The 15,225-nt window shown below is 49.0% G+C and overlaps 1 protein-coding gene across 11 annotated transcripts in view; it reads right to left on the bottom strand.

Moving 5' to 3' along the window:
* LOC123595702 (small G protein signaling modulator 1) overlaps window positions 1-14,359 on the bottom strand; it is a 62,184-nt gene extending 47,825 nt beyond the window's left edge. For 5 of the 11 annotated variants that reach the window (XR_006711313.1, XM_045473364.1, XM_045473369.1 and 2 more), the window contains exons 1-7: window positions 14,228-14,359; window positions 10,898-11,060; window positions 9,187-9,339; window positions 5,871-5,938; window positions 5,445-5,590; window positions 5,180-5,311; window positions 254-378 (exon numbers count right to left, since the gene is read on the bottom strand). Coding sequence is in view for 10 of the 11 variants with exons in the window: in XM_045473364.1 (XP_045329320.1) it covers window positions 254-378; window positions 5,180-5,311; window positions 5,445-5,590; window positions 5,871-5,938; window positions 9,187-9,339; window positions 10,898-11,060; window positions 14,228-14,291 (851 nt within the window). In the remaining variant the exon portion in view is untranslated. Of the gene's footprint in view, window positions 1-253; window positions 379-5,179; window positions 5,312-5,444; window positions 5,591-5,870; window positions 5,939-8,204; window positions 8,301-9,186; window positions 9,776-10,412; window positions 10,468-10,897; window positions 11,061-14,227 lie in introns of those variants that run through there. The other 6 variants (XM_045473365.1, XM_045473368.1, XM_045473372.1 and 3 more) reach the window with 6 other exon arrangements.
* Window positions 14,360-15,225: the final 866 nt, after the last annotated feature.

The following is a 15,225-nucleotide window of genomic DNA, read 5'->3' as shown; positions in this document are numbered from 1 at the left end:
TCCCAAGCTCTTAGTTAAGATTTCTCCCTCTGGGTGGTGTTTGACCAGGGCCTGCCTAATTCCCGTATTAGATTCTAAGATTCTTCTAGTTGGTCTCCAGATCCTCCTAATGAGTTACCCATAAGGCCACAGCTGCAGGGGGGCTGGTCCAAGTGGCCGCAACAACCAGACAGAACAGCGGGGCGGGGCAGGACACAAAGGACAGAGCACACACTTCCCTGTGCCAAAGGGGGAGAAGGACCCGGCGCCCTACCTCTTCTCATAGTCCAGGTCCCCCATCGACCCGTTCATCAGCTGGTTAGGCGTCCATTTCAAGGTCATGACGTCAGCTGTCTGGTGTAGAGACAGGTACCCTGGAACGGCCTCCATATCATCCCTCTGCAGAGAGAGGAGGGCATAGGCTTGGTCAAAGTGCCAGAGTCACAGTGGTCATAGGCCCTGGGCCGTCTGACTCAAGGAGGCATAACCAGATGCAAGGGGTTGGGTCATGCCCTCCAAGGCTATGACCATTTGGAAGATCCTGTACCTCCTTCCAGGGGGCCATGCTAAGTAAAGCAGTCTGCAGCCAACCACCCAGGATGGGTTCTAGAGATGCACCTCTGAGAGCTGCCCCCCTGCACTTTCACACTCCCACCCACCCCCCAACCAAGGTCCAGGAAGCCCTGCTGCAAGGGCAGAGCCGGGGACTCTTTAGAATCAGGAAGGGGCTCTATCCCTCTTTAATACCACGCTCTCCTTTTTAAACAATGTTTTAGGGGTGCTTGGGTGGCTCAGTCGGTTGGGCGTTGGACTTCGGTTCAGTTCGTGATCTCACAGTCCATGAGTTCGAGCCCCGCGTCAGGCTCTGTGCCGACAGCTCGGAGCCTGGAGCCTGCTTCAGATTCTGTGTCTCCCTCTCTCTCTGCCCCTGCCCCCGCTTGCACTCTGCCTCTCAAGATAAAATAAAGACATAAAAAATTAAAATAAATAAATAAATGTCTTATTTATTTATTGTGTGTGAGAGAGAGAGAGGGAAGAAGGGTAGAAGGAGAGGGAGAGAGAGAAACCCCGGCAGGCTCCGTGCTGCCAGCGCAGAGCCCAACGCAGGGCTTGAGCTCACAAACCATGAGATCATGACCTGAGCTGGAATCAAGTCAGATGCTCACCTGACGGAGCCACCCAAGCGTCCCAACACCACGCTCTCCTTGACAGGAGTCATTTATCTGGCATCATTTTGGCCAGTCTTAAGGGAGAACAAGAGGGCAGCCGAGTTCTATGCCCCAACCACAGACGTTATCCTGAATCTCCTCCTCCAAACACCCACACCATACTCACTGCCCAGCAGCCTGACCCTCTGTGTTCCCCACGAGCCTGCAGAACTTCTCAGCAGCTCCCTCTGCTTTATCCCAGGTGGGGTGTGGCGGAGGGGGGGGTCTCTCCAAGCCTCACAAATAAAGGACGCAAATTCACCTCAACGACATGTGGAGATGGACAGCCAACATTTACCGAGCACCTAGCATGTGTCAGCTTTACCCACACTGTCTTAAGTTAGCCACTCATGCCTGCAGCCCCATGACGGAGCACTGCTGCCCCGGGTCATGAACGTTTTCCATGTTTTCCTGTACCTGAAGTGTGGATGTATCTTACAGCAGGTGGCATCTCACCATCGTGACACAGTGGTCATTGCCTGACCTCCTGCAAACTCGGTCCTAGTTGTTCCTATGTTGTTACTTCACATGCGGAGAACAGGTGCTGTTTTAAACGTCTTCAGAAAAATTAGACGGTGAGTCATCTTCGACTTCAAAAGTTTTTGTGTATGCAGAAACACGGGCAGCAGAGCAGTAGAGCACTGATTGGATATTGGCAGAGGAGACACATTCACCACTACAGCCATGCCCACAATTCCAGATGGCCTTGCAGAGCAACAACCAAGGACGTGCACTTGTGAGAAACGCTGGGCCTCCTACACTCCTGATCAGAGGCCAGCAAGCTTTTTGTATAAAGGGTCAGACGGGGAGTAATTTTGGTTCTGTGAGACATACAGACTCAGGTGCGACCACTCAACTCTGCCGTTACAGCGTGAAAGCAGCCATACACGATAGGTAATGGGCACGGCTCTGTTACAATAAAACTTTATTTGCAAAAACAGGTGGAGCACTGCATTGGGCCCATGGGTTTATAGTGTGTTGACCCCTTCTTTGGATGGAACAGTAAACAGTATTTGGGGGTGCTTGGGTGGCTCAGTCCAGTTAAGTGTCTGACTCTTGATTTCGGCTCAGGTCACGATCCCAGGGTCATGGGATCAAGCTGCACATCGGGCTCTGTGCTAGGCACGGAGCCTCCTTGGGATTCTCTCTCCCTCTCTCTCTCTCTCTCTCTCTCTCTCTCTGTGTGTGCAAGTGCACATGCTCTCTCTCTCTCTCACAAAGAAAAGAAAAGAAAACAGTATTTACTAGAAAAATACAAGCAGTGATGACTCTAAGTCAAAAACTGATATAGAAAATTAAACCCTGAAATGTGAAGAAATTTTAGGACTGTCTTAACTAATGAATGTCAGTTATAAGTTCCCTTACGCATAGTTAAAAAAGCAATGTATGATTAAAAAAAAACCCTTTTACTTTTTTTTTTAAGTTTATTTATTTACTTCGAGAGAGAGAGAGTGAGCTGGGAGGGGGCAGAGAGAGAGAGGGAGAGACAGAATCCCAAGCAGGCTCCACACTGCCAGCCTAGAGCCTGATGCAGGGCTCGATCCCACAGACCACAAGATCATGACCTGAGCCAAAATCCAAGTTGGACACTCAACCACCTGAGTCACCCAGGCACCCCTAAAAAACAAAAAACAAAACTCCTTTTATCCAAATCAAAGAGCTCAAAGAACTCTTTCAAAAAGTGTCAAATAAAATTTCCAAGTAATGAGAAAACATCTTCTAGAACTTAGTATCGTTTTTTTACTTCCTGATGGTTATGTTTAAAAATGGAGCATCTTAAATCCATAGCTTCTTAGATCTGAGGAGGTAGGATCTTGTACCCATTGTGATGTGGACATTAAGGCTCACAGGGAGAAGTGACTCGCTCAGGGTCACCCCGTGATCACAACTGCGACCACAGAGCTAGAGCGACTGGCAGCTTCCTCTGCTTCCTCCCAGCTGAGCCCAAACACCACACTGATCCACACAGTTTCAGGAAGGGAAAGGCAGAGGGGTATCTACTCCATGAGGGTAGGGGTTTCGTGTGCCTGGCTCACCACCCATCTCTGGGGCTTGCACCAGCCAGGCCTAGAGGTGATTGATAAATGATTCAACTCCCACATCAGGCAGCCTGAATTCAAAGCATTACTCCCCCCTGTGCACATCTCAGCGTTATCATCTTGGATGACACTACTTGCATCAAATAGTTGCTGGGAGCTTTAAATGAATTAATATAGTTAAAAGCACTTATCATGGTGCTTGACACAAAGAAAGCACTCCATAAATATCAACTGTGAAGGGGGCGCCGGGGTGGTTCAGTTGGTTGAGCGTCTGACTTCAGCTCAGGTTGAGATCTCACAACTCGTGAGTTCGACTCCGCATTGGGCTCTCTGCTGTCAGGGTGAAGCTCACTTTGGATCCTTCGTCCCCCTCTTTCTGCCCCTCCCCCATGCATGTTCTCTCTCAAAAATAAACATTTAAAAAATATCTCAACCATGAAGATATTTATCCTGATATCCCAAGCATCCAGCACAAGGAAAGCTCAGTATAAATACTTGCTGAATGAGTGAGTGATAACAAAAGAGAATGGATGGATGGACAGCTAGGTGGACAGGTGGGTGGAGAGATGGACTGGAAAATAAATGGGTAATTAAATAGATGGATGGACAAATGGATGGATGCAGGTAAAGATGGGTGGATGGATGGATGGGTAGGTGGAAGTAAATATGGGTAGGAAGATGGATGGATGGGTGGATGGATGCGTGGATGGATGTAAAGATGAGTGGATGGATGGATGGATGATGTAAAAAAGGATGGATGAATGGATGGGTGGGTGGATGGAAGTAAATATGGGTAGGAAGATGGATGGATGGCTGGCTGGGTAGATGGATGGATGGATGGATGGGTGGATGGATAAATGGATGGATGGGTAGATGGATGGATGGAAGTAAACATGGGTAGTAAGATGGATGGATGGGTAGATGGATGGATGGATGGATGGGTAGATGGATGGATGGAAGTAAACACGGGTAGGAAGATGGATGGATGGGTGGGTGCATGGATGGATGGATGGATGGGTGGATGGATGGATGGATGGATGGATGGGTGGATGGATAGATGGATGGATGGGTAGTTGGATGGATGGAAGTAAATATGGGTAGGAAGATGGATGGATGGATGGATGGATGGATGGCTGGGTGGATGGATGGATGGCTGGAAGTAAACATGGGTAGGAAGATGGGTGGATGGATAAATGGATGGATGGGTAGATGGATGGATATAAAGATGGATGGATGGATGGATGGATGGATGGATGAAAACATGGGTAGGAAGATGGATGGATGGACGAGTGGATGGATGGATGGATGGATGGGTGGATGGATAGATGGATGGGTAGTTGGATGGATGGAAGTAAATATGGGTAGGAAGATGGATGGATGGGTGGGTGCATGGATGGATGGGTGGATGGATGGATAGAAGTAAAGACAGGTATGTGGGTGAATGGATGGATGGATGGATGGATGGAAGTAAACATGGGTAGGAAGATGGATGGATGGGTGGGTGGATTGATGGATGGATGGGTAGATGGATAGATGGGTAGTTAGATGGATGGAAGTAAACATGGGTAGGAAGATGGATGGATGGGTGGGTGGATGGATGGATGGGTGGATGGATGGATGGATGGATGGATGGATGGATGGATGGGTGGGTGGATATAAAGATGGATGGATGGATGGATGGATGAATGGATGGATGAAAACCTGGGTAGGAAGATGGATGGATAGGTGGCTGGACAGATGGATGGATGGGTAGAAGTAAAGACAGGTAGGTAGGTGAATGGATGGATGGATGGATAGAAGCAAATGTTGTCATATGGATGAATGGATGGAGAGATGGAGATGTGAATAGATGGATGGATGAATGGATGAGCAGCCTGGAACCAGAGGGAACGCCTCCTGTATAACCGGAAGCCAGACCCCCTGTGGAAGATCTGGGTCCCAGATATCTCTCACCGGCTGAACCAGAACGTTGTTCTTGCCATAGAGGAGTGTGGCCCGGGAGTTCTGGTGCAGGGACTCAACATAGTCACGGGCAGAAAGGGATGGTCGGTCGTCCATGCTGCCACTTGAATGTCTCTTCTGGATCTGGCAGGGTGAGGGGAGGTGGAGGGTGAGGCCTGCGGTGACCCTCAATGTCCCACTCCATTCTCCACCTCCACACCAAGTCTGGCACTCAGCCCAACTCCCTCCCAGGGCCCCAGAGTCCACCCCTACTCACACAGAGGGCTGGACGCTTGGTGGGTGAGTCCTGCCGCAGGTGCGAGCTGTGGATGCGGTGCCTCTGGACAAGCTCGTCGGCCGAGGGGTCAGTCCAGAAGTGATCGGCAGTCTTCATCTTGGTGTACTCCAGGGCACAGGGCCCCACTGTGGAGCATACGGGGACTGGGAATCCATAGCCCTGAAAGTCTACCCTCCTGTCTACCCCCAGATGGGCCACCACCTTCACTGCCTCTCCCCTCCAGCCAGTGAGTATGCCCCAGGGTCCTGCTAAGGAGAGTCCAGCACAAGACCCTGAGAGCAAGAGCCAGGGAACAGGTAAGTTTTGATGGAGAAGGCTAGAGGGAAACGAGAGAGGCCCTTAGGAGGTGCACTAGTGAGCCAACATCAGAGATCCAGATGAAGCTCAGAGCCCTGGACCACTTACCCAACAAAGACGCAAGGATGGGGCCATCCACCGGGTCCATCAGGAGGGCTTCCTTCTCATAGTATTTACTAGTAAGAGAAAAGGACAGGCAGGTCTGGATGGTAACCAGCAGAGGGCGCACAATTGACACTGACCTGATGCTTAAGAACAGACTGAGTTCAGCCTCCCTCTTGTTACCCAGTTAACGCTGTAAGCCTCAAATGTCCCATCTGTAAAATGGGGGTAATAAAAACATATATCCTAGGGCCATCAGAAGGACTTTAGAGGGGGCACCTGCATGGTTCAGTTAAGTGTCTGACTCTTGATCTCAGCTCAGGTCTTGATCTTAGGGTCGTGAGTTCAAGCCTCACGTTGAGCTCCACGCTGGGTGTGAAGCTTACTTACATTAAAAAAAAAAAAAGGGGACTTTTGAAAGAGACAACAGATGTGGGTACTTAGTACCATGCTTGGCACGTAACTGCTTAATACATGGCTGTGATACAGCCTTAATGAGAGTAACGGGAATAGTAATTAGAAGGCTGCTTCTGGCTGCTTCTAGCAGCTTCTATCACATCTTCCATTTCAGGCGCCAAGTGGCTTGGGAGCTCAGATGATGTCAGCTCTTCTAATATTATTGAGGCAATAAAAGGCTTTTTAGCTGTGGTGTGTACGGAAAAGCTATATTAACAGGACTTCCTGCGCGGATAACTATGTGGATGACGCGGGCCTGACGTGCTCGCAAGCGCCCCCTGGCTTCTGGCTCTTCAAAATAACTTGTCATATGGGCAAGACAATGTTTGTGCTGAGTGTTTATGGGTTTTGCTTCTTTGTTTGAGTTGTTGTGTAGTGCCTCCTAATTCTCTGCAAACTCCTGCAAGCTAGGAACCGAATTTTAGAGTTGGAAAGGACCTTGTTCTACCTTCCCAAGGGATGTCAGGCTCAGAGAGGGTAAGTGACTTCTTGGAGGCCACACAGCAGGTGGATGCAAGCTATACCCAGCCGGCTTGGGTGTTCCCATCCTACAGCAGGGGTCTAAGAACACAGGATCTGCAGCGAGGCAGACTGAGTGGGAGCCCAGGTCGGCCACTCCCACTCTCACTGTGTGTCCCTGGGCATGTGACGACTACCCTCTCTGAGCTTTAGTGTCCTCAGCTATAAAATGACAAGAATGACAGAACTCACCTGCCCAGGCTGTTGGGAGGATTAAATATTGACCTGCTTTTACAGCAACAGCACAGACTCTGACACCAGGGAGTTCTTGCTAAGGGGTGGCAACATCACTGTAATTTGACCCCAGAGGAATCTTCTATCCACCAGGATATTGGCTGAAGCCGAACGGACATGCTCTGTGCATTCTCAGCAGCAAGTGTATCCATTTTGGTGTCAGATCTGAAGGTAAAACTTCAAGACACTTTCCACTCTGCCACTCAGTCTCTATGCTGAAAACCAGCACCGTTGCATGATCATAAACCTTGGAAAGAGTACCTTAAAAACTAGCAGGTGGGACTGGGGGCAAGATGTGACCATCGAGGGCAGCTTGAGGGAGCTTCTTTGGGGTGGTAGGTTTCACTGGAACAGTTCTGTGTCGTGACTGTGGTGGTGTTGGTTACACAGAATTATAGACTGTATTTATACTATGAGTATAATACATATACGTATGTAATTTTTATTAAAGTGTTAAATAATACATTTAATTAAATAATACATATATGTATTTATACTGAATTTAACTATGCCAAAATTCCATAGAACTAGACAGAAAAAAATGAGTGTACGTAAAGACTAGTGAAATCCAAATAAAGCATGTAGTTTAGTTAACAGTATTGTACCAACGTCAATTTCCTGTTTTGGTATTTGTACTATGGTTATGTAGGATGTGATCACTGAGGGCAGGCGAGAACTCTTTGCGCTAATGTTACAACTTCTATGCGAATCAAAAAAATAAAAAGTTTAGACAAAAAAAAATAAAGAGATAGTTTGGCATTGCTGCTCAAATAAATTACTCATTCCTTCTACCGACTCATTCAGCAGAAAACACAAGGTCATATGCCAAAGGCATTAGCTCCGGAGGCCCGCACCCATGCGAGGGCACGGGGCAGAGACATATCACATTTTACTAGAAGGTGAAGAGATTAATTGCACTCCAGAGCCTGGATTTCTTCCAATTTGTCTCCTGCCTCCTGGCCTTTGCACCTGCTATTCCCTTGGCTGGGAACACTCTTTTCCCTACCCACTTCACCGGGTTAATGCCTACGTGCCCTTCAAACTGATGATTAACTGCCATGTCTTCCAGGATTCTTTTCCTGACCACCCAGAGGAAGTTAAAACACCACCCACCTGACTTGGAATACTCACCACATATTACCACAATTACTATTTTCCTGTTTTCCCTGCAACTATGTGAGGTTCGTGAGAGGAAGGACTCTGCTCTCTCCTTTCATATATATTTTCCTAGCAAACAGGCAAAGAATACAAGGTAATCATAATACCCACTGCATGTGAAGATGTGGTTAAACAGGCACTTTCATATACCGAGAGATGAGGAGATTCTCAGATATTTCCCTCATCGTGTTTCCTCTTTCCCACTCCCCCTGTCTATCTCTCTCTCCCCATCTGTCTACGGCTGGAAGGAGTGTTAGCCATGAAGAGTCTCAGGTTATACAAAAGCCCACATTCTTCACTGGCTCCTCTGTGCTCTTAGCATAATATCCAAGCTCTTAACATGACAGTTAAGACCAAGGTACCTCCAACATCTCAGTTAGTGCCTGGCACATGGTAGGTGCCCATTAAATATTTACTGGATGAGTGAATGCATGGATGAATGCTTGCCAAGAGTACTCATAGTCTAAAACCTTTACACCAGGTTAATCTGAGCTAGAATAGAAAATGTAAAAAAAGTATCATACATTTCCAAAACACTGTGTACTCACTAACTCCCCTTCTCACCTCTTCTCCAGAATGGCAACAATCCCTGTCCCATTTATTAAAAGAGCAGCAGAGACACAGAGAAGCTACATGACTCTTCTAGGACCACAGTTAGCAAGTAGACTGTAGGCTTCATTCATGGGAGGAAAAAGATCCCTAAGATTGCAAGATCCTTGTTCCTCATTCCAAAGTTGAAGATCCTATATTAGCAGGAAGCACCTGAATAGTCCCAGGTTCTAAGCTGGGCTCATTTAGAGGCAAACATCCAGAAGGCCTTTATCTAACTGCTTTCAAATCAAGTGCACGTCAACAGGAGAGAAAAGAAAGTTGCTTTGTGCCATAGGGTGCAGTTCCCAAAATGGCCAGAAGGTGGCGCCAGAGCACGCCACGGCGGCTGCTCTTTCTCACTCACCTGCTGTTTTCCACCAGGTAATGCACAATTTTGTCCAGGACCTTCTCAAACAAAGCAGTGCGGATCCACAGGTGCTTGATGGCAAGTGGGGACAGGCTGGGCAGCTTCGGCAGCTTCCGCACATTCTCCTGGAGGCCCTGAATCTGGTTTCGCCTTCAAGACCAGTACAGAAGGAGGAGGAATATTCGCAAAAAAGGAGATCCAACAGGACCAATGTGCAAACAGCAAAATGCCCAACCTCTCTAGGGAATGAAGGAACAGCGACTAAAACAACAACAAAAGCCCACATTGCTCCTGGCAAGTGGGTGACGTGTTGAAAAAATGATAACACCCAGTGAGTGTGAAGATGCGGTAAAACAGACACCTTCATATACTGTTGATGGGCAAGCCAGATTCTCATAGCGATACTTCTCTTCATCTCTCTCTCTCATTCCCTCTCTCCCCTTCCCTCTCTCATGAATGAGCGATTGCATGAATGAAATGAATGGCTCTCCCTTACCACCTGGCATGGGTATCTCTAATTCCTCCATGAGAAAGTCATTCCCGATATTATGGAAGGCCCATGGAAATCGCTCCCTTTCGAAGTTATCAGCAAACACTTGGGAATTTAGCATGCGGACTGGAAGGCACCTTGAAGACCAAGTGGCTGAGGAGTCTGATTCCGAAAGGGAGGCGGTGATGCTAAGTCCACAGCCTTGCCCGTCCCACAGTTCTGGCCAGCAGCTCTGGGCTGGCACAGCCTGCAAGGGAGGGAAAGGACCATCTCCCACCCGCTGAGGAGGAGTGATCACCCACGGCACACACAGCATGTGCGCCTCTCTCTCCCTTCTCTTGCCCGTCACACACACGGCGAATCAGTCCACACATTCTTTCCCGTGAAGCCCAATCACGGCTCCGGAATCTTTCACAACAAGGTCCTGTGGGCGGCTGCTAGCACCAACGGGAGCTGAAACCTCTTTGCCAGACCTGACCAGGCTCCAGACCGCGGCTCTGGCGTAGAGTCAAACTGTGTGGTCGGGACTCTGGTGGGAGGTTCTCCCGTACATGCCCTCAGGCCCTGAGCCCTCCCCCCCAGGAAATCAGCCCTCCAGACGTGTGAGTGAAGTCACCGTTCCCCTTGTTGCCTCAGTGTCAGTATCTGATCCATGCAGATGGAGACCACAGTAGTTTCATTAAACTTGGTCTTCCTGCATGCGGAATGGGTTTGGCTAACAGCAGACACTTACTCATTCAACAATCATTTCTTGAGCATTTTACCAGGTGCTGGGCACTGTCCAGACACTGGGGACAAAATGGGGAATAACAGATTTTAGTGGCCTGTTCTCATGGAGTTCAGAGCCAAGGAGGAGAGATAGACAACAATCAAGTAAAAAGTACACAAAGGAATGAATAATTAGAGGTGGTGATAACCACAGGAGAGAAAATAAGCAGTGATATGTAAGAGAAATGGGGCGAGGGTTGGAGTTTACCCTTAACTGGGGGAAAGCCTGAATGATGACAAGGCACCAGCCCTGGAAGGTGAGGCGTGTGAACCGGGTGGTAGGTCGAGCATGTGCAAAGGCCCCGGGGTAGGAAAGAGTCTGGTGGGTTTGAGGAGCGAAAGGAGAGTGCAGACAGTGCCAGGAGGTGCGGGTTCTGGCAGAGCTCAGGGAGGAGCCTGGACTGTCCCCTGCAGGAACGCTCCAGCCCATACCCCATGCTCCATACTCACGCGCTCTCCATCAGCTGTTCCAGGTCCTGTACCTTGCGGCTCAGCTCTTCGGCCGGTGGGAAGTTCTTGCCCACTTTCATGAAGAGAGCTGCAATCTTGTTGCTGCGCAGAAAGCCAGCCGCCCGCCGCCGCAGCCCATGCAGGACGCAGGCCTCTACAGCCGCTGCAGGGACACGATGGTCAGCAGGCCCTGCCCTACCCGTGCTCCCCAGCACCCAGCCCAGCTCAGGTCTTCAGCCACACAGAGGTGTCTTGGAGAGCGGGGTGCCCCAGAATCGCAAAATCCACGAAAGCATCAAAGAAAATCACGTACGTCTCTCTGCCTTCCACTCCCTCAAAAGGGAGGAGAGTTTAGCAGTTAACCTGTGTTTGCTGCCCGGGGTCAGACTGTCTGTGTTCATATCCTCTCCCAGACACTAACCAGCTGCGTGACCTTGGGCAATGACTTCCTCTCTCTGTGTCTCAGTATCCTTATCTGTGAAACGGGGACAGTACGAACAGGCATCTGACGTGGTTGCAGCAAGCGAGGTGGGGAAAATGCATGGCAAGCGCTTCACATAGTTGGGCACAGAGTGAGTGCTTTAGGGACGTTAGCTATTACTCCTGTCAGTGAGGGAGGGGAGGCTGACCACAGGACTGGTGGGCTTTATCTGAGCTGAAGAATCACATGATCGTCACCACTATTGTGATGCCAGGAACCGCTAACATTATGGATCCCATTCCATCTCTGCCACAGCCAAGGAAGAAAGGAACACCATCTCCATTTCTCAGATGTGGACACTGAGGCCCTAAGAGGGGAACTGAATTGCCCAGGGCCACCCAGACGAGCTGGGATCCAAACCCAGGTCTGAGCCCAAAGTGTGCTCACAACACTTGTGCCGCCACAACGGATCTGAAGAGAGAGGACTGTCATCATCTTCCCATGTCTGTTTCCCCTGGACACCCCGCCCAGCCCTGCTCAGAGCAGGAGACCTGGGCAGCAGCCTGGGCTCTATCACTAACTTGCTATGTGACCTCAGGCAAATCGCTTTCCCTCTCTGGGCCTTAGTGTCCCCCCCCATCCCCCTTCCCCCGGGAAACAGTCCCTGTGCAGGCCATTCTGATGGCCCCAGTCTTATTTCGGGTACTTTCAGCAGCGCTTTATTGAGTATTTTCTTATCTTCTGTCTTACACAGCAGACTGGGAGGGAGCTCACTCTGGTATATCATAGGATCATAATCGATGTTGATGGAAAAACTGAGCATTTTATAAGAGCTACTCCTTATTGGGTATCTGCTGGGTGTGAGACCAGTGTTAAGGTTTACCTTACCTAATCCTTGTGGAAAAAACCCAAGAAGTGAGCGTTCTAGTTACTGTGACTCCACAGAAGGAATACTCCAGCAGTCTCAGGGTTAAGAGCCTGGCCCAGGTTGTGTTGCACACAAGGAGAAATACTGAGAGGTTTGGTGCAATTGCTTGTCTTGGTTTATTTTTGTTGGCAATTATTTGACTTTTTTCAAAACGTTATGATTATAGTTTTTCTTTTAAGGACGCTCCACGCCCAACGTGGGGCTTGAACTCACAACGTTGAGCTCCAGAGTCACGTGCTCTACTGAATGAGCCAGCCAGGTGCCCCAGAGATTACTTGGCTTTGAACGGATGCCCACCCTATTGCCTAATCTGCCCATGGGTTTAATAAATTCTGGGTGAGCCTCTCTGAAATATCTTCATTTTTGCTTGCACACACTACACTTTTGTTTAGACTGCAATAAGTTAATTAACTGTTCAAGCACTGGAGACATGCCTCGAGTCTTTCTGACAATGGCTCATAAGGCACAATGGAGCAGAGACACCACAGGGAGCCCCTGCAGGCCTCACCCTGCGGTAACATCACCCTTCCTCCCTCATCCAAACTCTGGGGTTGGAGTTAGAGAATGATGATTTTTATCCCGTTCTATTCCTCTAAATCTTCAACGGCTGAGCATGGTCGCACACTCTGAAGTATGCCTATTATTTTCTTTGCAAATAGAGATGTCCAGGATAAAAAAAAAATTAGGCATATATACATTCTCACGTTAACATTTATGTGTATATACACATGTACATATGCAGACGTATATATATATATATATACACCTATATATACACATACAAGTATATAAACACACACACACACACACACACACATATATGTAATTTAAATAAACATATCTCACTTTAAAAAGAAACTTGGGGACACCTGGATGGCTCAGTCGGTTAAGCGTCCGACTTCAGCTCAGGTCACGATCTCATGGTTCATGGGTTCGGGGCCCGCATCAGACTCTGTGCTCACAGCATAGAGCCTGCTTGAGATTCTCTCTGTCTCTCTTCCTCTCTCTCTGCCCTCCCTCTGCCCACACATTCTCTCTCCAAATAAACTTAATTTTCTTTTTCTTTTTTTTTTTTTTTGCCAAGGTCAGCCAACAAACAAATGGCAGAGGAGGGATCTGAACCCAGGTCTGCCTGGCTGCAAAGGGGCTAAACTGACAGCAGTGGGCTCCAAGGTCACGGCATGTGCTCCCATGGGTAGTGCCTCCAGCCATCTGGATGAAGCTGAGGGCCGACCAGGTCTCCTCGCTCTGGCCTCTCCTCGGAGCCAAGAGCGCGAGAGGGGAGATACAGCACGTCCTCCATTGCGAGACACTCCAGTCATGGAATGAAAAGGTTTTCAGGCAGAAAGAAACATCCCTGCTTATACATACACATGGATTAGAAGCTGAACCCTGACTGTGGGGACACGTAAAACACGTGTCTGTAGCCATTGTGGAAGGACAGTTAAGAACCTGGCAGCACGGTTATTTATTTCTGGAATCTTGTGAGCACAGCTGGTTCAAGGATACAAGTCAAGCTCCGAGCCCTGGGCCTGGTCCTCTGCTGAGCCAGCTGGACATGATCCCTTAGGATGGATCAATGGCTCCCGATTCCCTATGTCTTTAAAGCCCGTCCATCCTCCCCCTTCATTTGGCAACAGCCACAGGCAGGGTGAGGAAAGGGTGCAGAGTCTGTCGTCACATGCAAGACCAACGTCACTAGGGGGATGGGTAGCCGTGAACTGAGCCCACACGAGGGGAAGACAGTCCCTCCAGCGTCAGCAGTGACTAACTCTTGCTGGGTACACAGGCCATTCTTCCTTTCTTCTCTCGACTTCTCCGTGGTTCCAAATTCCCTCACAGAGCCCACCGGGAATCCAAAAATAACTTCAGAGTCACAAAGTCAAAACACGGTGTGAGAATCCTTGCACAAAGATGCCACTCCCCCAAGGCAGCCCACAGAGAAAGAAGCCCCTTTCCAGGTCAGGGTCCATGGACTCACCACAGAAGGAGATAATGTGGCTGCTGTCCTCGTGGACGAACTTCCGTGTGACTGCCTCCTCCATGATCTGCTTCACCTGGAAGGGCAGAGGCAGTTGGACGGGGAGACCCAAACGCGACCCAGGGTGTGGTCATCCCCAAGGGCCGCGTCGTCCTTCCTGGCCCTCTGAGGCCATCTGGGGTGCTTTGATAACTTCTCTCCTTCCATGCCCTCCTCATGGCGCCTTCTGCAAGTCTGAGGCCTGTGGCCTGTGAGAGCATCATGTTTTACTGAATTATTTCTTCAGGCCCTCTGCCTGGCTGGTTCTTCTCAGGTGTCACACGAAATGTCATCTTCCTTGAGTCCCTTATCTGACACAGCCCTCCCCTGACACCACTCACACCACGTTACAGTCCCTTCTGGGTACATATGCTATTCCTGTCTTGTTTACTTGCTTACTATTACCTTCTTCTAAGATATAAATTCCCTGAGGCCAGGGCCTCACCTATCTTGTTCACTTCTGTATCCATGGAGACTAGAACAGTGCCTAGCACATAGCAGGTACTCAATAAATATTTTTGGAAGGAAGGAGAGAAGGAAGGAAGGAAGGAAGGAAGGAAGGAAGGAAGGAAGGAAAGAAAAAAAGAAAGAAAGAAAGAAAGAAAAGAAAGAAAGAAAGAAAGAAAGAAGAAAGGAAAAGAAGGAAGGAAGGAAGGAAGGACAGAAGGGGAAACAAGTATATAAAAGAATCAGGAAGGTATAGTGATAAATCAGGCCTGGAATCTAGCAGCTCTGGGTTCCAATCCCTGCTCAGGCACCTACCAGTTGGGTCTGTGATCTCAATTTGGGAAACCGAGGCTCAGCAAAGTGAAGCAAACTTGCCCAGAGAAGTAAAGCTGGCCCAGAGCAGACACCGAATTCCAGGCTGTCTGACTCCCTGGGGGGTGTGTTTTCCTACTATCCTCACGTGCTCAACATATCTTTTTTGAGCGCCCCTGATGCACCAGGAGTGAGGGACA

The sequence above is a fragment of the Leopardus geoffroyi genome (genome assembly GCF_018350155.1).
Source record: "Leopardus geoffroyi isolate Oge1 chromosome D3 unlocalized genomic scaffold, O.geoffroyi_Oge1_pat1.0 chrD3_random_Un_scaffold_64, whole genome shotgun sequence".
Classification (NCBI taxonomy): Eukaryota; Metazoa; Chordata; class Mammalia; order Carnivora; family Felidae; genus Leopardus; species Leopardus geoffroyi.
Note: the sequence above shows the minus strand (reverse complement) of the source record. Positions and strands in the feature narration are given on the sequence as shown.